The sequence below is a fragment of the Cynocephalus volans genome, chromosome 10 (assembly GCF_027409185.1).
Source record: "Cynocephalus volans isolate mCynVol1 chromosome 10, mCynVol1.pri, whole genome shotgun sequence".
In the NCBI taxonomy this organism is placed as follows: domain Eukaryota; kingdom Metazoa; phylum Chordata; class Mammalia; order Dermoptera; family Cynocephalidae; genus Cynocephalus; species Cynocephalus volans.
The window spans coordinates 94,597,885-94,621,829 of NC_084469.1; the positions used below are offsets into that span (position 1 = coordinate 94,597,885).

At 58.3% G+C, this 23,945-nt stretch overlaps 1 protein-coding gene across 1 annotated transcript; it reads left to right on the top strand.

The window, feature by feature from the left end:
• Positions 1–19,770: 19,770 nt before the first annotated feature.
• Positions 19,771–20,706, top strand: LOC134387503 (MAPK-interacting and spindle-stabilizing protein-like). Its single transcript, XM_063109959.1, has one exon. The coding sequence runs from the start codon at positions 19,771–19,773 to the stop codon at positions 20,704–20,706; it is 936 nt and encodes a 311-aa protein (XP_062966029.1).
• The last annotated feature ends 3,239 nt before the right edge of the window (positions 20,707–23,945 follow it).

The following is a 23,945-nucleotide window of genomic DNA, read 5'->3' on the forward strand; positions in this document are numbered from 1 at the left end:
CGTACCCGGGGGACAGCGGGCGGGGATCCGAGGACAGACTCCAGCTAGGTGGGGCTGGGGGCCTTGTCGCTGCGTCTCTGATTTCGCGTCTGTCTTTGTGGTTCTCTCCAGAGAGTCCCAAGTGTTACTTTCCTGCCTGGCGACCCCGAGTCAATCCCCAGGGAGTGCGGCTGGACCAGCGCCTAAGATCCAAGTGTCCCCCGCCCCCCCCCACTCACACAGACCCCCCCAGGAGGTGGGTCCCCTCTGCAAGCTCATATAGGGAGCCACAGTCCCCCTCACACGACCTCTTGGGGGGGGGATGTGGGGGGAAGAGAGAGATCCTCAGGCTGGGTCGGAGCCTACATTCGCCCCAGGTGTCAGGATCTGCCCCATATGTGAACACCTGAGCCTCAGTTTCCCCAACTTTACAATGGAGTGACTGGCCTCAGGGGTGCAAAGGCCCTCCCAATTCTGGGGTCCTTCTGCCACCCTCCAGCCTCAGTGTGCCAGGAGCCTGGGGGTGACCGTTAAGGAGCCCCCGTCATGCTCGCTCGAGCCCGAGGACCTGGCTGAGCAAGCCTCTCCTCTCGGTCCTTGAGAAGTCCCTGTTGCAAACTCGTCCTTGTCTGTGTCTCCTTTGGATGGGGGGAGCCAAGGCACTTCTCATAACCTGCAGACAGGTGGGGCCCAGGCACCCCCGGGAATTGGGATGAATGGGGGCAGCCTCCTATAATGCCAGAGACCCCCAGAGGACAAGATCACTCCAGTGGGTTAAGATGCACATCAGGGCGGTGGGTCCAGAGTGGCCAGGCCAGACTCTAAAGGATGTTCCCATGTCGGGGCTAGAGTCACCAGCCCTGGCCCCTTCCTTCTTCCCCATTCCGTCTGCCCCCAGGGTAAGCCTTGCCCATTTTCCACAGAGGAAAGGGAGACGGATAGTTATCCCGACTTTCTCTGGAGTCCCCAGTCACCCCATCTCAGAGGGGAGAGCCAAGTGCTGGCTCTAAGCTGACAGTAGGGAGGACCTGTTCAGGGACCCACTCCCCCACCCACAAACCGTTTGCTGCCCCCACTCCCCAACCCGCCTTGGACCTTCAACACGATTCCCGGGCTCCTGCAGACGTGGCTACACATTGGAGATGTGATTTTCTGCACTGTGACTAGGCTGGGTTCTTTCTGTGTCTCTGATGACAATAGCCGGAGGTGGAGGGGGTCTGTCTCTGAGTCTGAGGGTACGTGTGTGGGGGGTGGTTGGAAGATCTGGAACCCCAGCCTGGGAGGAGCAGACAGGAGAGTGTTCTGATCCAAGTGTTGGGGGTATAAAGGGGACCCCTGTTAGTACTTGGTGCTTAGGACTCAGCATTTAGTAAGTGCCTACTGTTTACCACACACACACTCTCCTCACCCAACCCCAGGGAGGGGGTTGCACCGCGTTTGCATATGCCTCAGGCCTGAGGTAGGGGCTGGTGGCGCTGTCCCCTTCGCTCCTATGTCCCATGCTAGTGCTAACACCCAGCTCCCACCCCACCCTGCGCCGCCAAGTCTGGGTCCTTGGACTTTTCAGTTCCAGGGTTTATGTCTAATCTCAGGTTATATACATAATTACACCCATCTCCCAGGTGGGAAGACAGAGGTAGGGAGAGGGCAGGTCTGGACAACCAAGTATCCTCCGCCCCACGCAGATTCCGAGTCTAGGGGTGGGGGGCGCGGGGGAGTCTGGCTGCACCTGGGCTCCCCAATCCCACCTTCCAACAACCACACATAATTAAAAATAATCGTGGGATCTAAAAATCAATCAGCCACCATAAAATGATAGCAGCCGTGCTCAAGGAAGTGCAGACCAGGTGGGGGCTGGGGAGCCGGGGTTGGGGTCTGTATGGTGGGAAAACAGAGGAGGCAGGAATTTCTCTTGAATGCCAACTGCTGGGAGCTCCATGGGTGCCAGGCATGTGGAATTCTGCGGGCTTCCTTCTTTGTATATTTTCTACAGCTCGATTATCATTTTCATTTTTATAACAAGCCCATGTGGATTTTCTTATGGGGAAAATGTCCATTTTGAAAGAAGAGAGGTGTGTCATCAGCTTTAAGATGAAGCCCCCCCCCCTGCTGCCTCAGGACACCCTCAGGCGGCCACAGGCTCCCCCAAGCTTCCCATACTTAGAAGGGGCCGCCTAGCTGGGTGGAACCGACCCCATCCATGTGTGCGCAGCCCCCACCCCTCCCTTAGGCTGGTGGGGACAGGGACCCCCCAGAGATGGAGATCGGGCTTCTCGCAGAGGCTGCGCTCCCACTGGGACACTGACCAGAAATTTGCCGGCCCCCGGATTGGAAATGTGGCCCCTCGAGCCCCAGAGCCAGCTTCCCCCTACCAGCGGCCTTAGTAATTAGTAAAATAGGATTGAGCCAGCCACGGGGCAGGTTGGCTGCTCGGGCCTTGATCGATCTCGGGTCATTAGGCAAATTGCTGGAGGGGGAGGGGTGGGCTGGATGGGGGCAGGGCACCCCCCATCCCTGCCCCAGCCGGGAACTTGGCCAAGTCGCCAGAGCCCTCTGGCCTCAGTATCCCTTCCAGGAAAATTGGAGTTTGACTCCCAGAGCCCGAGTCTGCGCCTCCGGGTTCCTCAGAACGCGCTGGGCTGCCCCAGGCCACATGCCCACCCTCTCGGTGCCCAGCCCGGGCCTGGGAGAAGCGAAGAGCAGCCTCCGGCCCCGCTAACCTGAGGGCTTGGCGAGGCTGGCAGGCAGAGGGGAGGACTGGAGGCTCGGGCTCGAGTTTCATCCTCCCCCCACCCTGCCCCGGGGGGTCAAGCAGCCTCTGTCACCTCAACCTCCATAAGCCACCCCCAACCCAAGCCCCCAGCCCCCTTTAATCAGTATCCTCCACCCCTGCTGGTTTTGGACACGCTGCCTTTCTGGTTGTTCTGGGCTCTTCCATCGCAACTAAACGTATTGGGAACGGGGAAGATTCCCAAAGTTGTCCCTTTTCTGGCCTCCCCCAGGTCCCTGCACGGTCCGCAACTGCTTCTCAGATTCGATTTGTCTCCCACGGAAATGAAAGTCACTGGCCGCTGAGCACCCCTCCCCCATTTTATTAGAGCGAGGTTTTAATAAATGATGGCAATTAACACCCTCTCTGGCCCCACCCGAGCCCAAGATCCGGGGCGACCCCTCCCCGAGCCCCCCAAACCTGCAGACGCCCCAAATCCCGGACAGCACGCGCCTGGCACGGCCCATGTCCTCCCGCTGGACTCCAGCCGCCTTCGTTCTGGCGGGGTCAGGGGACTTTATTTAGATTGGGGGGAAGGGGCTGGGTTTTTCCGGCCTGGTGGGGGTCCCGGCGGGGCTGAGCACGCGGCGCCCGAAGGTGCCACTTTGGGACGCTGGGCGCTGGGAGGTCCCGAGCGCCGGATTCGGGGTCCTGTGACGTTGGGGTTTCGCTCCTGCAGGGCCCAAAGTCCCGAGATTTCCTGCCCGCAGTTGGGGGGCGCCCGGGCACCGCTGGCCCGCGGGGGGGGATGCTCCCGTGGGCTGTTCGGCGACAGCTGCTCCCGATCGATCCCCGCGCCCGCCCGGGCTCCGTTGCCCCCGCCGCGGCGCGCGGCTCCGCCGAGCTCTGGGCAGACACCGTGCTGGCGTGCGAGCGGGCACCTGGGCTGGGTGGCTGTGCTGGGCCGGGGTCTCTGGGGCCCCGCGTCCTTGTCCCCTCTCCCTCAGCAGCTCGGCCTCCGTCGTAGGGAGTTCGAGAGACACAATCAGAGGAAATGCTGCTCCCCGCCACCTCCACTCCGGGCTGGGCAGGCGCGGGGACGCTCGGGCCGCGGGGCTTCAACCGGTACCTCTGAGCCGGCGCCTCAGTTTCCCCATCTAGAAAATGACACGCTGGAGTTGGTGCATCCGAGGGGAGCAGAAGGGTCTGGACTCACGCCCGAGGTCCGCCTTCTCTGCGCCTGCACCTCCGCCTGCTTTCGCTTCCTCTGCGCGCGGCCTGTGCGCGGCGGGTCCCGGAGCTGGGCTTGGGGCTGGAACTTCGGACGCCGAGGTTGTCACTGTGGTAAGGCCGAGTCTGAGGCTCCACCAGATGTGGCTGGGGACAGACGTGCGCCCCCTCCTCCAGGCCCAGACCCCTCCTCTGTTGGCTCCATGGAGATCATCTCCCCGCAGCGCGCGCTCATGGGAAAATTAGGAGTTCGCGCTGCCGTTGGCAGTCTGGGAAACTGAGGCCGGGCGAGGTGGGGCGGGGCTGCGGCCTCCTGGAGGGTGCGGGAGGGGAACGGGACCGACGGCGGCGTGGGGGCAGGTGGCGCGGCTGGAGGACGCCCCCACCCCCGACGCGGCTGGCCGCGCACCGCAGGCCGCGGACTTCCCCGGCGCAACGAAACCCGCGTGGCGCGCGGTGCTGCGCAGGGACCCGGCCGCCGCCCCCGCCGAGGGGTCCGCGGCCCCGGCAGCTGGGCGAGACCCCGGGCTGCTCCTCCTCGAGGCCGCGGCCCTCCGTTCAACCACCCGAGTGCCCCCCTGCGCCCTTCCTGGAAGGGAGGCGCCTTGGACAATTAAAAATGGAAATCTGTGTGTTTAATTCTCAGGGCTCTCCTCGCAGAAAAGCCGCCCGCGGATCCTGGAGCCGGGTCGGACGCGACGCGGCGGGTGGGTTTGCGAGGCCCCAGGCTGGGGGACCCGGGCGACGCTGCCGCGGGGCTGTCCTTGGGCGTCTCCAGGCGCCGCCTTCGCCCCGGTCCCGGCTGCTGGCTCTGCGGGACCCGAACTCGCCGGCTTCGACAGCCCGGACTGTCCAGACCGTGCGAGCCCAGGACGGGACGACAGAGGCCTGGGAGAGCGCCCACTTAGCAGACGTGGAGACCGAGGTCCCAGCCCGGCGAGGGACCGACGAGCGCAAGCCCAGGTAGGGTACCCTGGGCCGCATCTGGCCGGGAGCCTCGCCTAGGCCCGGCGCGTTCAGGGCGGGGCTGGCGCCCCATGAACAAGCCACTTATCTGAACACACCGCGCCCTTTCCGCTCACCTGGAAGGGGGGAGGGGAGAGCCCTCTGTCCCCAAGACCGACCAACCTTCACATCCTTGTCCCTTCTGTACCTCTGAGTGGGGATTGCTGGGACTGGAGGACGGGGGCGCAGCCTTCCCAGGCAGAATCCGCCTGCAGAGGGTGCGGGAAGGGAGCGGGGCCGTTCGCTTGACTCAACAAACCTCTCTGTGCCCCCCTCCCTGGAGCTGGGGCCTCAACCCCTGCACCGGCCTCTGTAGCTCCCACGCCCGGGGTGGGGGGGCGAAGACAAAGACTGCACTGTCACCCTCATCCCCCTGAGGTCGGGACAGGGGTGGGGGGTGGGCTTAGTCTCACCTTTCCTGGAGGAGGGGACCTTGAGGCTGGGTTTTGTAGGATGCGTAGGAGTTCGGGTCAGGTACCTAAGCCAAAGGGTGAAAAGATTGCTTGTAATTTGAGGGAGAAGCGGGTGGGGAGGGGGCAAGAGTCTGGCATTAATGAAGCTCATAGGCCTTCATTAAGGAAATATTTGTTGAATGAGTCAATGAGATAAAGCTGGGAACAGAGCTGAGTTGGGGGGTGGGTTTTCAAAACCAGGCCCCAAATACCAGGCTAAGAGAGGGTTGGGCTTTCCCTGGCTAGGAGGCCAAACTGGGGAGGGTCCCAGGTGGCCTTTACAACAATCCCACCCCCAGTGTAGTATGTGGATTGCCTCAAACCCCCTCCCCCCGTGCTGTGGGGCCAGGCATGCGTGTGCCAGTGTCTGCGTGTGCACGTTGGGGGGGGCTGTTTGTTCCTGAGCCCAGCAGGTGAGTCACCGTGTGCAGGAAGGAAACTGCTTTTCTCTCTTTGTTCAGTCAGCAGCAGCCTCATTCTTCCTCCCCAACGGGCGGGAGTCCCGATTCCCTGGGGGGAGGATGTGCGCAGTAGGTCCCCCGCCCCTCGCTATGCCTGCTGTGAGCTGGGGGGGTGCGCTATGAAGGAGCAATTAACCAGTCCCATTTTTCAGTTGAAGAAACCGAGGCATGGGATGTTCTGAGATTTGCCCCAGGCCCCCAGCCAGTAAGCTGAGCTCAGATCTGCAGGGGTGGGTGGCCTCCACCTGAGTCCCACATGCGTCCAATGTGCGTGTGTTGCAGGGACATGCTCGTGCGTCCAGTCTGGCCAGCGGTGGACTCGGTCTCTGGCTGCTGATGGCTGGTCAGCAATGCTGAAGTCTTGGTTGAATCCCTGGCTGGATGACGGGGATTCCAGGGTTCCCTCCCCACCCCGCGACCCAGCCCTGCAGGCAATCCCAGGGAACCCAGGATCCCCCAGCCCCTAGCAGTGGGTGGGGGGCAATGACAAGGAGACTGGAAGGGCCATTCAGCCTGCCCTTGAGGGGCACCCCCTGTTCCGGGCCATGACCCGGCCACTAGGCAGTGGGCTGCTCTCAGTGTGGAAGGGATTTGAGGCACCAGCTCCTGGGTCCTCGCCTCGCTCCAACCCACACTGGTTAATCATTAAAGGCACTGGGGACTGGCAGCCTCCTGAACCTGGCTGTGGCCTCCGCACCCCAAACTCCAGGGCCCGAGCCTCTGGGAGCTCCCAGGCCCCGAGCAGGGACAGCACCGTGGGGCTGGGGAGGGGCTGCGGGAGCCAGGGCCTGGCCCAGCGGGAGTCCTAGAGGGGACGGGTGGCTCAGTAGGACCGACTGTGGGAGGTCAGAGCTGGGGCTCCTCTCCGGGCCTCAGTTTCTCCCACTGGGAAAGGGGGACGCGATGCTCTTTAAGGGTGAGGGTGAGTTGGGAGACCTCCCCCCTCCCGTCCCCCCTCCTTGCCCCCCCCCCCCCCCCCCCGCTCCTCCCGTCCCCTCCGCCTCCCCTGGCCTCGGGCTAGGCTCGGTGCTCACAGCTGTAATTGCTGCGCGGCCCACCCCCCTGCCAAGCACCCGGCCTTCCCAGCCGTCCTCGATGGCTCCACTCAGGAATCGCCTCCGTCATAAATCCCTGCACCTTGGCTGGGGAGGAGCCACCCCCGTGTCTTCCTCGTCCCGTCCCCGCTTTAAACAAGGCTTTTCTGTTGTTAGTTGCACTCCCCGTGCATCATTGGGGGCTAAGATGGTAGCATTTCCCTAGGGAATTGGGGGGTGACCTCCTTTGTCCCCCTCCTCACCCCCACCCTCAGCCCGGAGATGAGACTGGACGGGGGTCCGTGGGGAGTGAGAAACCAGGGACATTGTCCTTCATGTCACAGACCCCATTAGGAGGGTCCCCTGGGAGGCTGCCAGGCTGATCGGGCACAGGGCTTCCTTGGGGGTCCCAGCACCGGCAGGAAGAGGAAGGAGTTGGGGACGGACTGAGGGGTCATCTGGCTGACACCTTGCTTGTTTTACAGATGAGGAAGCCTCCCGCATCCTTGAGGGATGGCCTCCACACGGGCCCATTTCACAGGTGGGGAGACTGAGCCCCACGAGGGCTGCTCAGAGCTGTTCTGAGTGGGGCTGGCTGTGGGCAGCTGGCCTCCTGGGCTCCATCCCCCTGTGGCTGCCTTATCCCTGAGCACCTAGTTGGTGTCAGGAGCTTTGACCCCACCAGGTTATGTTCGGGTTCTGGATTTGAATTGCCACACCCCCACCTTACCTGCATCACTGACTCTTCTGGAGACTCAGTTTCCCCATCCATGGAATGGGGATAAAACACACATGCAGTTCACACTCAAGGACACCTCGTAGTGCTCAGGAAAGTCTCGTGGCAGGTGGAGCCACCAAGCTTTGCCCACCCCCTCAAAGAGCAGGAGCAAAGCGGGGTGGGGGGAGGGAGAGCTGGGAGAGCTGAGAGACCCTGAGCAAGGGCCCTGAGGACGAGAGGACGTCGCTGGGGAGGGGCGAGGGGGAGGGGGAGGAGGCTCCTCAGAGGAAGGTCCCCACCCAGCCCCCACCCAGCCTCCGTCCTGCAGCTGGGATTGATCCTCACATCGATCCTGGGGGCGCTGGAGCCGGCGAGGCCGGGAGGAGGCAGGAGACAGAGAGAGCGGGAGGCCCCTTCTCCCTCCAGGCCCTGCAGGTCCCTGCCAGTCCCTGCAGAAACAACTGAACTGGACAATACAGGCTCCCACTTCACAGCTGAGCAAACTGAGGCCCGGGACTCCGTGGCTGGTGGGTGTAGGCGGCCTGGGGTTAACCAGCTTTGGTTTTATGGGTTTGTCTGGAGCCCCTGGGTTGGCCTCTGTGCACCAATACCTTGATTTTCTGTTCCTGAGACCTTCCCAGGGCTGGGGCTTTTTCTTTCTTTCCTGATTCCTCTCACTAGGGAAAAATGGCAGAGCTGCCAGAGAGGCATGAATGGGGGAAACTGAGGCAGAGTCAAAATCTCTTGGGGGTCACCGAGGGCAGGGAGCCCGGCTTCAGTGTCTTTGAGAATCCTCAGAATGTTGGCCTCGGGTCACTTCCTCCAACTCCAGGCAGGTGGGGAGGCCAAGAGAAATCACTCCCATTTTATAGGTCAGCAAACGGAGGCTCCAGCTGCCTGGCTACCTTGACAATTACAGCCCTGGGGTGTGGACTTGGGCCGTGGGGTCTGCAACTGTTTGGGCCAGAGCTCTGGAGTCCAACTGGCCTCACTCCCCAGCTGACGAACTCTGGGCAGCTCACTCAATTTGTGCCTCGGTTTCCCCCTCTGTAGACTGGAGATCTCATTGAATTATCATGAATTAATATATGTCGAGTGCTAGGACCAGGCCCTGGCACAATGGCACAGCAGGGGCTCAGCCATGCTGGCTGTTTTTCTAACATGAGGGCGGCCAGTGGTGGACTCAGATCTGTGTTCCGGAGCCGCAGTACCCTGGGCCTGAGCAAAGCCACAGAAAGGCTGCACGAATGAGGAACTGAGTCAGAGGTTGGCATCCTTGAGGGGGCCCTACTGTGCTTCTCCTCTGCCCCGTGAGGTGTCTTCTCCTGTTCGCCCTGCCTGAGTACCTACTATGTGCCCATGCTCACAGCACAGCTTCTCCTGCACCCTGTTGTCTCCCTCCCAGCCTGGGAGCCCCTGGAAGACACAGAGTTTAGGATGAGCTGGTGTCCCTGTCACCCAGCTCAGGCCAGCAGACACTCAGGGACCCATGCAGAAAACATCTATGCAATCAAGTCTAAAGCACTGAGCCTGGGGCCTGCTGAGTTTGTGATAATGTCTTGGGCCCCTGATCTTCTCTTTGGGGGAGTCTGGGATGGGTGCAGAGCTGAGCCAGGCTGTTGTGCAGTGGCTGAAGGGGACCATGTTTCCCTGAAGCAGCACTTTCTGTCCTGCCGGTGGATCAATGTGTGGTGGGGCGTGTTTGTAAATGGTTATTTATGCCTGTGACGGCCCCACATTCAAACGCGGGGCTCAGAATCAGGCGAGGGGCTGCTCGTGTGTAGGCCTCCTGCTGGAGGATACAACTTGCTCAGAGTTTGCTTTGCTGGCTCATTTCCTTGTGTGTGTTTTGATCTGAGGTGTACAGTGTGCAGAGGCCAACAGCCCAAGTTCTTGAACCCAGTCACCTGGAACTGGGCCCAGGGTCTAATCCTGGTCCTCCCACCTCTTATTCTCACAACCTCTCTGTAAAGCCCTTAAGACAGTACCCTAATGCTGAGCTGTCATTATCAGCCTGTTTGGGATCCAGAGAGATTGGGGTTCAGGGACTGCAAAGAAACAAGGCAACCAGAGAAGATACATTAGAATCAAGGTGGAGAGGAGATGTGGCTGAAAGAGAAGTTAGCCTAAAACCCACACTGGGTGGTTCTAAACCCTTGCTGTGCACGGGCCACAGTTTTGGCTCTGAGCTCCCCAGCAGGCAATGCAAAAAGAGAAGTACTTGCAAGTGTGAGTATGTACATATACATGCCATGCACACTTTTGTGACCACTTGTCAGTGTGGGCCTTGGCCTGTGTGCACGCGTGTGCCTGCCCAAGCAGTACGCTTGGCAGAATTCCAAAGTGGCCCCATGACCTCAGTCCTCTGGTGTTTCATCCTGTGTAATCCCCTCCCCTTGAATGTGAGCAGGACCCATGAGTTGCCTGCAGCCAGTGGAATATGGCAGAGGTGTGTGTGTCCCTCCACGATGACTTTTTGTTATGCAAGACTCCATCCCAGCAGACTGGAGTGAGATTCTCCTGCTGAGTGGGTCCCTGGAGGGGGCCACATGGCAGGAAACAGTGGGCGGCCTCTGGTTGCTGACAGCAGCTCCTGGCCAACAGCCACCCAGAAAACAGGGACTTTGGTCCAGCAACTGTGGGGACTAGAATTCTGCCAACAACCACCTGAAGTTGGCCAGGGACCTTGGGCTCCAGAGAGGAACTCAGCCCAGACAACACCTTGATGGCAGCCTTGTGTGACCCTGAGCAGAGGTCTTGGCCTCCGACCCATAGAAATGGTGAGATGATCAATGTGTGCGGTTTGAAGCCAGCGGACTTGTGGTCGTGTGTTGTGCAGCTGTAGATGACTGGCACGAGAGGTGGCACGCCCTTGCTTTCTGCATTTTGACCTGCCATCAGTTCAGCAAAGGCCTCCCACCCCTTGATCAACCACATATGTGGTCATCACGGGCGTTTGTACTCAGTGCTCGCATTGATTCAGCACCTACCATGTGCCAGGGTCTGCACTAAGCACTCCACCTGTGACATCTCATTCCCTCACCAGTCTCAGGCACCCAGCCAATCATGCCCATTTTCCAGATGTGAAAACTGAGGCCCAGATGTCAAGTGAGTTCCTCCAGAGCACACAGAGGATAAGTGGGGACTCTGGGGTTGTCTGGCTCCAGCGCTCCAGCCCCCTTGTCTGCCCCCCGAGGTCTAAGTTTGGCTGGTGTCTTCATTTTGCCAAGACAGTGGCTCAGTGATTCTTAGTGTGGGGTCTCCAGGTCAGTAGTCTCAGTATGACCTGGGAACTTGTCAGAAATGCAAATTCTCAGACTCTACCTGCTCTGAATCAGTGCCTCCTGAGATGGGGGGCCTCCCAATGTGTGGTGGGGGAGCGAACTACTTCAACGAGCCCCGCAGGGAATCCTGATGCCCGCTGAAGGTTGAGAGCCACAGAATGGGCTGGTTGTGCAGTTTCGTGCCTCTGGGCCTTTGCACAGGCTGTTTCCTCCCGAGGAAGGGCACGGTCCCCACTCACCCTCATCCTTCATGTCTCAGCTGGGGTCACTGCTTCAGGGAAGTCCCCCAGTATCCAGACTCTCCCCTGTTTTGCTGTCTCACACTTCTGGGTCTCGGATCTTACAGGGATCTGACGCATTTTTCCCTGAAAGATTCGCACAGTGTCTGTTCTTCTGCTCTACCAGGCTGTGAGCTCCGAGGAGGCAGGAGCCAGGTCTGTCTTGGTGGTGGCTGTGGCCCCAGCACAGGGCCTGGTGCGTAATAGGTGCATGGTAGCTGGAGGATGTGTGAATGAATGATGAGTGAGTGAATGAATGAAGGAAGCGCGGGGCCCCCACCTTCCTGCCTCCCCATCACCAGGAGAGAAAGGAAGCAAGATTTCGAGCAACTGGAAGACGTATCTCAGCCTGAGCCGCCGGAAGCGCCGGCCGCCCTGGCAGGGCGCATCGACCCACGGTGCGGCGGGCGGGCGTCTGGCTTTGTGGCGGCGGAGGTGGGGGCTCGAGGTGGGGAGGGGGCCGCGCCAGCCCGTCCCTGCAGACGCCTGGGCCTCAGCAGCCGAGCGTGGGGTCTGCCGATGGGGGGCTGCGGGGTCGCGGGGAGGGGGGCTGCCTCTGCGGCAACCAGGACAGAAAAGCTCTCTCCACACACAAAAGCAGGAAAGGCACATTAAGCCCATTATCAATATTTTGCCTGGAAAAAATACAGAAAGCATTTTCTTCTCTGAAAAATTAATAACCTGGAAGGGGGGAGATGGGGTTTGGTGTCTGGCGAGCGGAGGGGGATGGGGCTTTGCTCTCCCCCCCGGTGGGTGCCTGGGTCCCTCTGAGCACGCCCAGCCCTTCCAGCCCGTGTCTGATCTGCCACCATCTGCTCCTTGTCCTGGCCGAGCCCCCAGCCTGGCTCCAGGTCTGCACCTTCCCGACCCACCCGCCCCCACTCTGAGGAGGGGGTGTGCTCCCCTGCTGAGCCCCTCCCAACTGTGCCCAGACGGGCCCTGTTCTGCCACCTCTCCTCAGGAAACTCCTACACTACCTGCAGAGCCCCGCTCCAGTGTCCCCTCCTCTAGACAGCTGGCCCTCCCCTCCTTGCCTGTCCCCAGCACACCCACCACAGTGTCCTGGCTTCTCCCTGCCCCGGGGGCTCTCCTAGCCCTGGTTCCCTCCCTCTGGCTCATCCCTGTGTGCCCTTTCTGTCTTCCCCCAGCCTGGGTGTGCGGAGGGCGCTCCCTGAGAGCTCCAGACTTCCTCCAGGACCCCAGCACCACCCCACACGGTGGGTTATTATTGTTTGAATAATGAGGCTCATTTCTGTTGGCAGCAGTCTTTCTGGGGGGGGCCCTTCCCTCCCCTGTGTCCCCTGGCCCATTAAGCCATTAGTCCTGGAGAGAAGATTCTGGAATCTGCTGGCGGGAGGGGCAAAACCACATTCTTTTCAGGTCTTAGTTTCCCTTTTTGTAAAACAAGGGGCTTGGATCGGATTTTACATTTTGCAATCATTTATTTACTCACGCATCCCCCCAGCCCTCGCCGAGTGCCTCCTATAGGCAGACTTTGCAACGCAGATACCAAGAAAAGTCGCCAGTGGGGCCCAGGGACTCACAGTTTACACACAGCGTTGGCGTCTATGTTCACCCCCAGCCCCACCCACCCCGAGGGCGGGGCATTATTCTCATTTTATTGAAGATATGGGAGCCCAAGGAAGCCCTAGGAGCCCCCCAAGTCCCCACCAGGAGGAAGTTGTGTCTATCTGGGAGACATCTGTCATGGGGTCCCCGGCTGTAGATGCCCTGACTAATGGGCTCCTCTGGAGTTCCCTAGAGGAGCGGGAACTGTTCTTGGTGCTGAAGCCAGAACTGAAGGGTCTCTTGTCTGGGAAAGGGGGCTTCCCTCCCAACCCAGCCACCTGCCAGCCCTGAGCCCCTTCCCCCTGACGAGGGGCAGACTCCATGTCCCCCATCTCTGGGCAGGCTGGATGAGCCAGGGCCGGTCACTCTGTGTCTGTCTGCCATCCTGTTTGCCACCATTTTATCTTGGTGGTCCGTCTCCAGCCCTGCAAGCTGTCTCATCCCTCCCCGGCCCGATGCCTCCTTGGGCCCCCCACCCCATCCTGCCCAGCCCCTCGCTTTGGCTCAGTCCCGGCCCCGCGGGGCTGGGAGGACCTGTGCCCAGCTCTGCCTCCCCTCCGTTGAATGAGTGGACAGATGAGAATCTCAGCATCTGGACATAGGTCCCAGTTCCTCTCTGGACCCCAACCCCTCCCTCTTTACATGCACAGGACCACCGGACTGTAGGAATTCTGAGCCCGGCCCGGAGTGATCCAGGAGGACTTCCTGGGGGGAGGTGACCCCATCAGAACCTGGAAATGATTCTCCCTGCACCCCCACCCCTACCTTGAATGTCAGCCTAGCTGGACTTGAAAGGCTGAGGGTGGGGGCAGCGTCTCATCGGCCTGGGAGGGAGAGAACCGAACTCACTCGGGGGGGATCAAACACGAAGCGTCAGGCTGGGGCGGGGGCAGGCGCTGACAAGAGGGAATATTTTATCGAGGCGGCTGTGAGTTCTCTTCCAAGGCCAGCGCCTCGTCAGATATCGAGTATCCTTGTCGATGCCGCTAGCTGTAAGTGGAAGAAAAAAATCGCTTAATGGGCTGCTTGAGTCTCGCTCAGGTGGGTGGGTGCCCCAGCCGGCTGAGAAAAGAAGGTGGCGCTGGGCCCTTAAAAGGGCCTCTGCCGCCCTCCCCCGCTTTGGGGGGCTGGGGGGCGTTTTCCAGGCGTCTGGTAATAACCCTTGCAGCAGTCCTCCCTGCGCTGGGCTCCTGCTGCCTGCCTGCAGCTGTGCAGTCTCCATTTATTTTAATTTTATGAGCCATATCTTAGACGTGCTATTGTCCAACAGACCTTCTCCTGCACCTACCGTGGGCCAGGCCTGAGCTGGGTGTGCAATGCCCAGCAGTAAGCGGGGGGCTCACAGTCTAAGGGTGGCAGACGTTCAGTCATGGCTGGGAGAGGGGCTGGGAACCCCTGAGGAGGGCACATTTGTCCTGAAAGCTGTAGGTGGTGCAGGAGCTTGTTTGATGAGTTGCGGGAACAGCATCCGGGCACTGGGAACAGCATGTCCAGAGGCCGGGCGGTGAGGAGAGCGGCCTGGGTCAGGCAGGGCCCGGGGTCTGGCGAGGGGCTCCGTCATGATCTTGAGGGGATGGGGCAGCCGGGCGAGGAGGGCTGTAAGCAAAGGTGGGACATGATTTTTTTTAAATGAAAATGAGCACTGTTTTCAGGACAAGCTGGTGACATTGGTGGTGTAGTTTTACCTCGTAGAAGGGGGACTGAGTTGTGCAGACATGAGCCGCGCACTCCACCCACCTGCTCTGATCCGAGTCACCTGGAGCCCCGTCCTCCCGGTGAGAGGATGAGGTTCCTCTGTCGTGACAAACTTCAGAAAAGCTGAGTTACGACATAGGGACATCTATACTGTCTGTTACATTTTCCATGTGTATTGGAGCAAGTCATATATGCATGGGAGACAAGCCTTACAACAGCAGCCCCAGTGAGAAATAAGCCTCCTCCCCACCCACCTGGGCACTCTGCTCCCTCCTGCGGCCTCTGACACCTGTTCCCAGGTCTCCCTGCACATCGTAAAGAGCATAGACACGCTCGCATGCATGTGTGCTTACTTCTCACCCAAGTGTGATCATTCTCTCTCCTCATTGTTCCGCACCCAACTTTTTTTTTTTTTAATCGACTACTTTTTGGGCCAGCCCGTGGCTCACTCAGGAGAGTGCGGTGCTGATAACACCAAGGCCACGGGTTCGGATCCCTATATAGGGATGGCCAGTTAGCTCACTTGGGAGAGTGTGGTGCTGACAACACCAAGTCAAGGGTTAAGATCCCCTTACCGGTCATCTTTAAAAAAATAATAATAAGCTTTTATTATTTTTCTTAAATCAGGTAAAGTAATTACTTTTAAAAAAAATAAATAAATAGACTCTACTTTTTACAATAGTTTTAGATTTACAGAAAAATTAAGCAATTCCACATTATGCCCCCCACAAGCACATACACTTTCCTGTGCTATTAACATCAGTGGGGTACATCTGCTGAAGTTAATGTTAATCCACTAACTGTTAGGGGTTGAATTGCATCCCCCCAAAAGACGTTGAAATCCTAAGCTCCGGTACCTATGAATGGGACCCTATTTGGAAATAGAGTCTTTGCAGATGATAAGGTAAGATGAGGTCCTTAGGGTGGGTCCCCATCCAGTATGACTGAGGTCTTCATAAAAAGGGATGATCTAGACATGGACATGTGCACAAGGAGAAGGCCGTGTGAAGACAGGGACAGAGATCGGGGCGATGCTTCCAGAAGCCAAGGAGTGCTGCAGCCACCAGGAGCTGGGGACAGGCCTGGGGCAGATTCTCCCTCAGCCTCAGAGGGAGCCAGCCCTGCCCTGCCTTGATCTCAGACTTCTGGCCTCCAGAACTGTAAGAGAATAAACTTCTGTTGTTTAAGCCCACGGTGTGTGTCACTTTGTCATGGCATCCCCAGGAAAACTAATACATTGACTAAAGTCCATAATTTGCATTAAGGTTCACTCCTGGTGTTGCACATTCTAGGGGTTCTAATTGCATGTCACACATCCACATTATAGGATCATACACAGTAGTTTCCCCTCCCCCAACCCCCTGAGCTCCCCCATCATCCCTCCCTCCCTCCCCCCTGCCCCTGGCAACACTGATCTCTTGCTGTCTCCATAGATCTGCATTTTCCAGAAGGTCCTGTAGTGGGAACCTCACAGCGTGGAGCCTTTCCAGATTGCCTTCTTTCAGTTAGTAACATGCGTTTGAGCTTCCTCATTATCTTTTCGTGGCTGGAGACCTCATTTCTTCTCATGATGGCGTAATACAGCGTTGTCTGAGTGCACCATGGTTCATTCATCCATGGACCAGTTGCAGGACATCTTGGTTGCTTCCAGATTTGGGCAGTTATGCACAGAACTGCTAGAAGTATTTGCCCGCAGAGTTTTGGGTGGATGTGTGTTGCCAACCCATTCGGGGCACCTAATCTCTTCACTGAATAGATCATAGAATTTTTTTTCTTTTTTAAAGATGATCGGTAAGGGGATCTTAACCCTTGACTTGGTGTTGTCAGCACCACGCTCCCCCAAGTGAGCCACGGGCCGGCCCTAGATCTTAGGAATATTTAATGTTGATACCTGGAGAGAGATTTCCTGGTGTGCGGCTGTGGCGTGCTCTGCAGTATGGACGGTGTGTAGCTTATTTAGGTAGAATTCCATTGTTGGGTATTTAGGATGTTTCAGATTTTTTTCCGGAACTATGAATGCCACGAGGAACATCTCTTTAGGTGAATACTGGCATACTTTTGTGTGTACACACATGTTATGTTTCTAGCTGTGGGAACACTGGAGCCATGGGAATTAATTTACCTACTGCGTGCCAAGCATGGTTTTAAGGGGCTTCAGACACCATGGGGAAGGTGACAGATAAAAGATCTGGCCCTCACCGAGCTCAAATTTTAAGTCTGCACTTACAAATTTTGTTAGACGTTGGCACATCCATTTCTGGAAAGATCCACTTGAATTGATCCAATCACGGAGAGTGTATACTTGTAAGTAATTGTGAATGTGCGTGCACGTGTGTGCGTGCTTGTGTGTGTGCGCGCGCGCGTGTGTGTGCGTGCGTGTGTGCACGTGTGCGTGTGCGTGCGTGCGTGCGTGCACGTGTGTGCGTGCGTGCGCTTGTGCGTGCGTGCGTGTGTGTGCATGTGTGTGCGCGTGTGCGTGTGCATGTGTGCGTGTTGATCCCATGGCTCTGAGGGGTTTTGGTGCCCCCTCTCCTCCAGGGCTGATGGAACTGTGGTGGGGACACCTCAGCCCAGGTCCCTGGAGAGGCGGAGGAGCCAATAAGCAAACACGTCAATCACTCGATCCTTCGAATTGGGTTAATAAAGCTGCCAGATGGAGAGATGGCTTCGGAAATCCATACTCCCGGCCATGTCCAATGGGGACAACGTGCCAGGACACAGTTGACGCCCATCAGGGTCCCTGCCTGGATTGGGCGGGGACACACGGTTGGGACCTGTTGTCTGGGTCTCAGCTTCTTCACCTGCCCAGGGGGTTTCCACTCTGCACTGTCCTGGGCACCCCATATCCTCACGGCCATGTCTCCCTCAGTTGTTCCATCCTAGGTTCTGGGGACCAAGCAATGCACAAGGCAGACAGGCCTCTGCCCTAGTATGGCTCCCAAGGGAGGCCAGCATTTATGGAGTAAATGCAGAAGCAGCGTCTGGGGTGCGTTCTCCCAAGGAGAAGAAGCACGTGGGGCTGGTGGATCTGGGAGGGCTCCCGAGGAGATGGCACCGGGTGACGAGATGAGCTGGGGGGAGGGTGAACCGGTGTCCCTGCAGCAGTGGGGAGGCCGGGAGGCTGAGCACCGGGGTGTGTGTGTGTGTGTGTCACTACAGATGCAGGCACAAGGGTGCACACGCACACTCGCAACACTCTTGCATGCATGCACAAACGTCTGCACACACTCACACCCACATGTACACTAATACATTCTGACATGCTCACACATGCACACACACGTGTGTGCCCACTCACACACCCTCACACGCTCACATGCGCACGAACACACACAAACACACAAATATACACAGGCATGCACTCTTGCAGACCCGCTCCCACACACACACTCACACTCTCAAATGCACACGCTCACACACACAGACGCACACGTGCATGCGCACACACTGCGAACCCACTCATGCACACACACAGATGCACACACATACATGTACTCACACGACACACACACACTCATGAATGTGTACACTCGCGCACACAGCCGGTCACACACTAAAAAATACACACACTCACATACGTGCTCACACACACACGTGTACAGCCACCTCACGCACCCACTCACACGCACACAGACGAGCACTTTCCCGTGGCACACTTGTCCACATGCACTCTGGCGATCCATTTACACACGCACACTGAGGCACACACACTCACACACGCACTGTCTCTCTCAGGGCTGTCATTTAGCCATTCACACATTTAAAACCCAAGCAGCCGTTTTCAAGATAGCTCATCCTTTGATAAAATCCAGCTTTTTCATCTTGCACAGGAATCGGCCAACCTCTGCCTCCCTCCCCCTCCCCACTCAATAACCAGGTTAAAATAAAAATTGGATTCCAGCATCTGCTTTCAAAAATAACCCCCACACGATCCGCCGGTCAATGCAACCTTCCTCCGCTGTTAAGAATTAGAAACGCAAAGGCCGAGGAAGGAAACTGCAGATATCGCACACGGTGCTGTGCGAAAAATATGAAATAAATGCTAATATTGGGGGGGGGGGCAGGCACGAAGACCGAGGCTCTGTAAAGTATGTCTGTGCAGGGGACAGAGGCCAGGGAGGCCCGAGCAGGGTGACCACAGTCGAGTTTAGCTGGGGGAGGATGTGATCGGCTGTTCTGTGCTTTTCTATTTTCTTTAAGGCGGTCATAGAATTACATTGCGAGTTTCTTCCTCTGCAAAACCACAGCAATTCTGGGGGTGTGTGGGACTCATTGAGATCATTTAAACAAATCTCTCAGCACTGGGCTTGGCGTGGCATGCATATTAAAACTATATTGCATGCGAAAATTTTAAAAATATATACATTTGCATTAAATAGTCTTATTTTTCACCGTCAAAGAAGAAGATTTTGACTCCACCCTGGGAATCCTAACATTTTGTAAACAGCACCTTTATTCTTACAATAAATCTTCCTTTGACAAAACCCAGGTCCTGTTTTAACAAATCGAATTAGTTGTTTGGGGCTTTGGGGGTTTTTAATTTTTTAAATTAATTAATTTATTTACTTTAACTAAATTGGAAGACTTAAGGCACCACCACACCCCCTTCGAAATAACCAGTGGCTTTTCTGGAGTCTGGAGCCTGGAGTCGGGGCCTCCCGCTCTCTGGATTTCCATGAGGTGGGGGTGTCATCTGGGCACGAAGATCTCCCAGCTTCCCTAAGCCCTTTCATTTCAACACAGCATTTTGATCTAAATAATGACCCCTCCTTCTAGGGCCGTGGGCTTCGGGCAGCGCCTGTGTGGGCTGCAGCACGGCCGGATGCATGTTCTGGCTTTCTTTGGGGGTGCAGCGGTCAGCCTGGGGCGGCAGAGACAATCCGACGCCCCCGAGCCACCCCATCGGGGGACCAGCCACACCCCTGGGTCCATCCTGGGTGACCTGGGCAGCCCACTGGTCCCCGGGGCGTGCTGTTCCCGCCTGCGGGGTGAGGACCAGCCAGCCCAGGGAGGTGGCCAGGTGGAGCTGGCAGGGTGGGCCGGTGCACGTCGGGGAAGCCGTGCGTCCCCGAGATAAGAAACGGGTCGATACCCTTTTTTTCTTTTTTTTCCAAGACGGTCCGGCTTTCCGCGCCGGGAAAGGTCAGATGCGAGGCGGCATCGACCCGCGCCCGGAGCCAGGCCCCCGGCCACGCCGCGGCCGCACTGACCGGCTGACCACGCGCGGCCGGGGCCGCACCGCCCGCCAATGGGAGCGCGCCGGGCCGCGGTTGCCGGGCAACGCGCGCGGGAGGAGGGGCGGGGCCGGCGCGGCGAGGGACCGGCGGCGCGGGGATCAATGGGGCGCCCGCGCGCATGCGCCGGCCCGCGGCGGGGGCAGGAGGCTGCGGCCGGCCGGGAGATGCTGCGGCGGCGGCCGGGGGCCATCGATCGCCGCGGCCCGAGGCGCTTAAGAAGCTCGGAGAGGGGCTGGCGGGAGGGGCCCGCGCGCACCCCGCCGCCGCCCTCCCGCTCCTTTCCGTAAGAGCGATGCCAGCGACCCGCCAATCCGCGGAAAGTCTCCCTCCGTCCGGGGGAGGGCCCGGGAGCTTCATCCCGGGGGGGGGGGGCGCAGGGGCCGGGTCGCCCGGCTCGAATCCTGCGCCCACCCCTCACCAGCCCGGGCCCCCGGCTGCTGCCTCTGAGCCTCACCTGTCCCGTGAGGCCAGGACGGCACCTGCCCCGTGGGGTCAACAGGGGACACCTGCCCCGTGGGGCCAACAGGACACCTGTCCCGCGGGGCTAACAGGACGCCTGCCCCGTGGGTCCAGGACACCTGCTCCGTGGGGCCAAGATGCACCTGGCCCGTGGGGCCAGAACGACACCTGCCCTGTGGGGCCAACAGGACACCTGCCCCGTGGCAAGATGCACCTGCCCCGTGGGGCCAAGATGCACCTGGCCCGTGGAGCTAGGACTGCACCTGGCCTGTGGGGCCAGAACGACACCTGCCCTGTGGGGCCAACAGGACACCTGCCCCGTGGCAAGATGCACCTGTCCCGTGAGGCCAGGACAACACCTGCCCCGTGGGGCCAGGAGGACACCTGCTCCGTGGGTCCAGGACGGCAACTGCCCCGTGGGGCCGAGAGGACACCTGTCCCGTGGGGCCAGGATGTACCTGCCCCGTGGGGTCAGGACGGCACCTGCCCTGTGGGGCCGAGAGGACACCTGTCCCATGGGGCCAAGATGCACCTGCCCCGTGGGGCCAGGACGACACCTACCCCGTGGGGCCATGGCGGGCAGCCAGTGGCCTGAGGGCACTTTGTTGTCAGATGAGGCCACCAGGGCCCACAGAGGGGCATCGCGGGCTCAGAGACGCGCAGCTGGGACAGAGCAGGGTGGTTTCTGTTCTTTCTCCTCCTCGCTTTTCTTCTTCTTCTTTTTTTTTTTTTGCTTTTTCTTTCTGCCCCCGATTTACCGCCTTCCTCATATTTACTGAGTAGCTGCCGAGCGCTGCGCACCGTGCTAATTGTCCCGCACGCATTCCCTCGTGGGTCCCTCAAAATCCTGTGAATCGGGTAACTATCCCCATTTTACCGATGTCTGCTGACGGGGGCGGGCTTTCTCTGCTGTCCCCTGCTCACCGCCCTGGGCTCCTCTCTGCCCCGTGCCCCGCACTCTTCCACCGTCTTCTCTCCTCGGTCCAGCTCCCCTTCTACTCATTCACCTGAGTTGGGTTTTAAAGCCAGGAGATTGTTCCAGGGGTGGCATAAAGAAGAAAGTCCTTGAACTTCAGATCAGCCATAGATGGCTGGGGGGTGAGGTCCCCGAGGATGGGGGCAGCCCTACCTGTCATGGGGAGGAGATGCAGGGTCTGTGCGGTGCCCCTGCAGCCCCCGCACCTGCCACCAGTACCGCAAAGGTCTTCCGGGCCTGCCCCAGCCTGCTGTGGGCTCTGAGTTGCCGCACGCCCCCTCCGATCCACCTCTGGCCTTCCGCCTTTCAAAACAGGGGCAGCAACACCTGTTGAATGAAGGGTCTTGAGGAGGTGGGCACATGGCGGGAGATGCCAGGAGCCTGCACCCTCCTGCCCCACTCTGCCCTTCTCTTTTTCCCAGTTGGGGTGATGTTTTCATGTCCTGGGGCAGCCATAGCAAAGTGCCACGAACTGGGCCACTTAAAACAACAGAGGTTTCTTCTCCTGAGTTCTGGAGGCCAGAAATTTCAAATCAAGGTATCAGCAGGGCCACGCTCCCTCCTAAATGTCAAGGGGGGACCTTTCCTGCCTCGCCCAGCTTCTGGTGGCTGCCGGCAATCCTTGGCTTGTGGCAGCTTCACTCCGATCTCTGCCTCTGTTTTCCTGTGGCCTTCGTATCTCTGTGTCTCGGTGTCTCCTCTCCTCTTTTTATAAAGACCCGGGTCATTGGATTTAGGGCCCACCCTGATGCGGGATGACCCTATCTTAACTTGATTACATCTACAGAGACTATATTTCCAAAAAAGTCTCCGTGCTGTGGTACCTGGTAGACATGACTTTGGGAGGGACACTATACAGTACTCGGGGGTGGGCGTGGAGGAAGGAGCAGATAGTGGATGGACTTATCCAGGATCCCAGCATATTGCTCAGTACAGCTGGATGTGGGCCAGGTTCCAGGAAAACGCTGGAAGACGCCTGGGGCTTTAAAACCCAACAGATAAGGAGGTTACCAAAATGGGCTCACATGATCTCCAGCTGTCTTGTGGTTTGTGTTTCCCATTATTACATGGGAAACTTCCCATGTTATTAAAATTTCTTCTCCATTGTGTTTCATGACCACCCAGCATTCTACCCAAGGAAAAGGTATCTGCTGTTTATCAATCCCCCTCGCTTGGGCAGCAAGGCTAGGCCCAGAGCATTTTGTTCTGGCAAACAGCAAAATAGCACGAGGTGAGATAACACGTTGAAGTCAGCTGGGGATGAGAAGGCGGGCGCCTGCATGCCTACAACCGGATAAAAAGCATTTAAAGTTTGCTACCCCACCTGATGGGAGCCAGCGTCCCCGAAACTCAGACAGACACCCGGTGACAGGGATGGGCTGCTGCTCTCTCCTCCTATTTCTTCCTTTTCATTGAGGTGAAACTCACATAACACAAAAGTAACAATTTCAAAGTGAGACTCAGTGGTGTTTGCTACATTCACAATGCTGTGTGACTTTCACCACTGTCTAGTTCCAGAACATTCTATCAGCCTAAAATGAAGCCCCATTCCCATCAGCAGTCTCTCCCCACCCCCTCCCTCCCGCCCCGTCAACCATGAATCCACTTTCTGTCTCTGTGGATTGGCCTGTTCTGGACACTTCATGTAAATGGAGTCACACACTGTGTGGCTTTTGGTGTCTGGCATCTGTCTCTGAGCGTGATGTGTTCAAGCTCCGTCCACATCACAGCGTGTGTCAGAGCCTCGTTCCTTTTCATGGCTGAGTGATGTCCCAGCGTGTGGATGGACCACGCTGTGTGTGTCCATTTGTCCATGGGTGGGCACTTGGGCTGTGTCCTCTTTTTGGCGTTTGTGGACGTGTGTGTCCCTCAATGTCTTTTGACCTCATCACTTTCCATGAAGTAGATCTTGGGGTGATGGACAGGTCCCATGTAGGGTCAGACAACTCCATCCCCTTCCTCACATGGCGCTGAGCCTCAAGATCCCAGAGCGAGGAGGGATGCCAGGAGGGTTGTGGATGGAGCCCCAGGTGTGTGGGGGGCTCACCTGGATTTCTATCACTGTAGGTGGGACCCTGGGCAGGCAGCTCTACGTGTGAGCTTCAGTCTTCCTATTCGTGAACCGGGGCGGGGTGGGAGGTGTTGTTCTGGTTAAACATCAGGCAATCACTCAGAACTTAAGAGCGGACCTGAGATTTTCAAGACACTCAGGGGTAGTGGGGACTCAGGCCCAGGATGTGTGCACAGCAGGTTACGTGGTGCAGGAGGGAGGCATCTCTGAGCCCCGTTTCTGCTTCCCTGCTGCAGGACTGCAGGGGACCTGGGTGCAGGAAGTGGGGACCGGTGATGTGAACAGTGTAAAGCCGTAGCGGGGGGGCAGTCTTTGTTTACATCCCAACTATGTGACTTTGGGCAAGTCACTTCCCCCATTCGTGCCTCAGTTTCCCCATCTGTAAAAGGGTGACAGTGAGATCAGTTACTTGCAAAGCCTGCGCACAGTGCCCCCGTGACACGCAGCAAGCCCTCAGCCAGCCCTTCTTGCCGTGGCTGCTGTGACTACGGTTCTGAGATGACTCTGGCACTACCAGGGACCCCTCAGCAGCCCGGGCCCCCTCTCCTGGCTCCTCCTTGCCCACGGGCGTCCCCAACGCTCCGGCAGCATGCGAATGCTGTAGTTATTTCTGATTTATCCTGAGCCCCCAAAGAAATACATTTTCTTCAATTATTAATCATAGAGGTGAGAGATACACAGGAATGGAATTAGCTCCCTGACCTTTGGGGAGGGGCTGAGTCTGCGGGGGCTCCTCTGCTCCGGCCCCTCCCCTGGTGCAGGTCAGATGGGAGGCCTGGGGGGGCTG

What these genes read in the sequence shown, in the direction of transcription:
- LOC134387503 (XM_063109959.1), top strand. Translation starts at nt 19,771, where the DNA reads ATGCGCCGGCCCGCGGCGGGGGCAGGAGGCTGCGGCCGGCCGGGAGAT.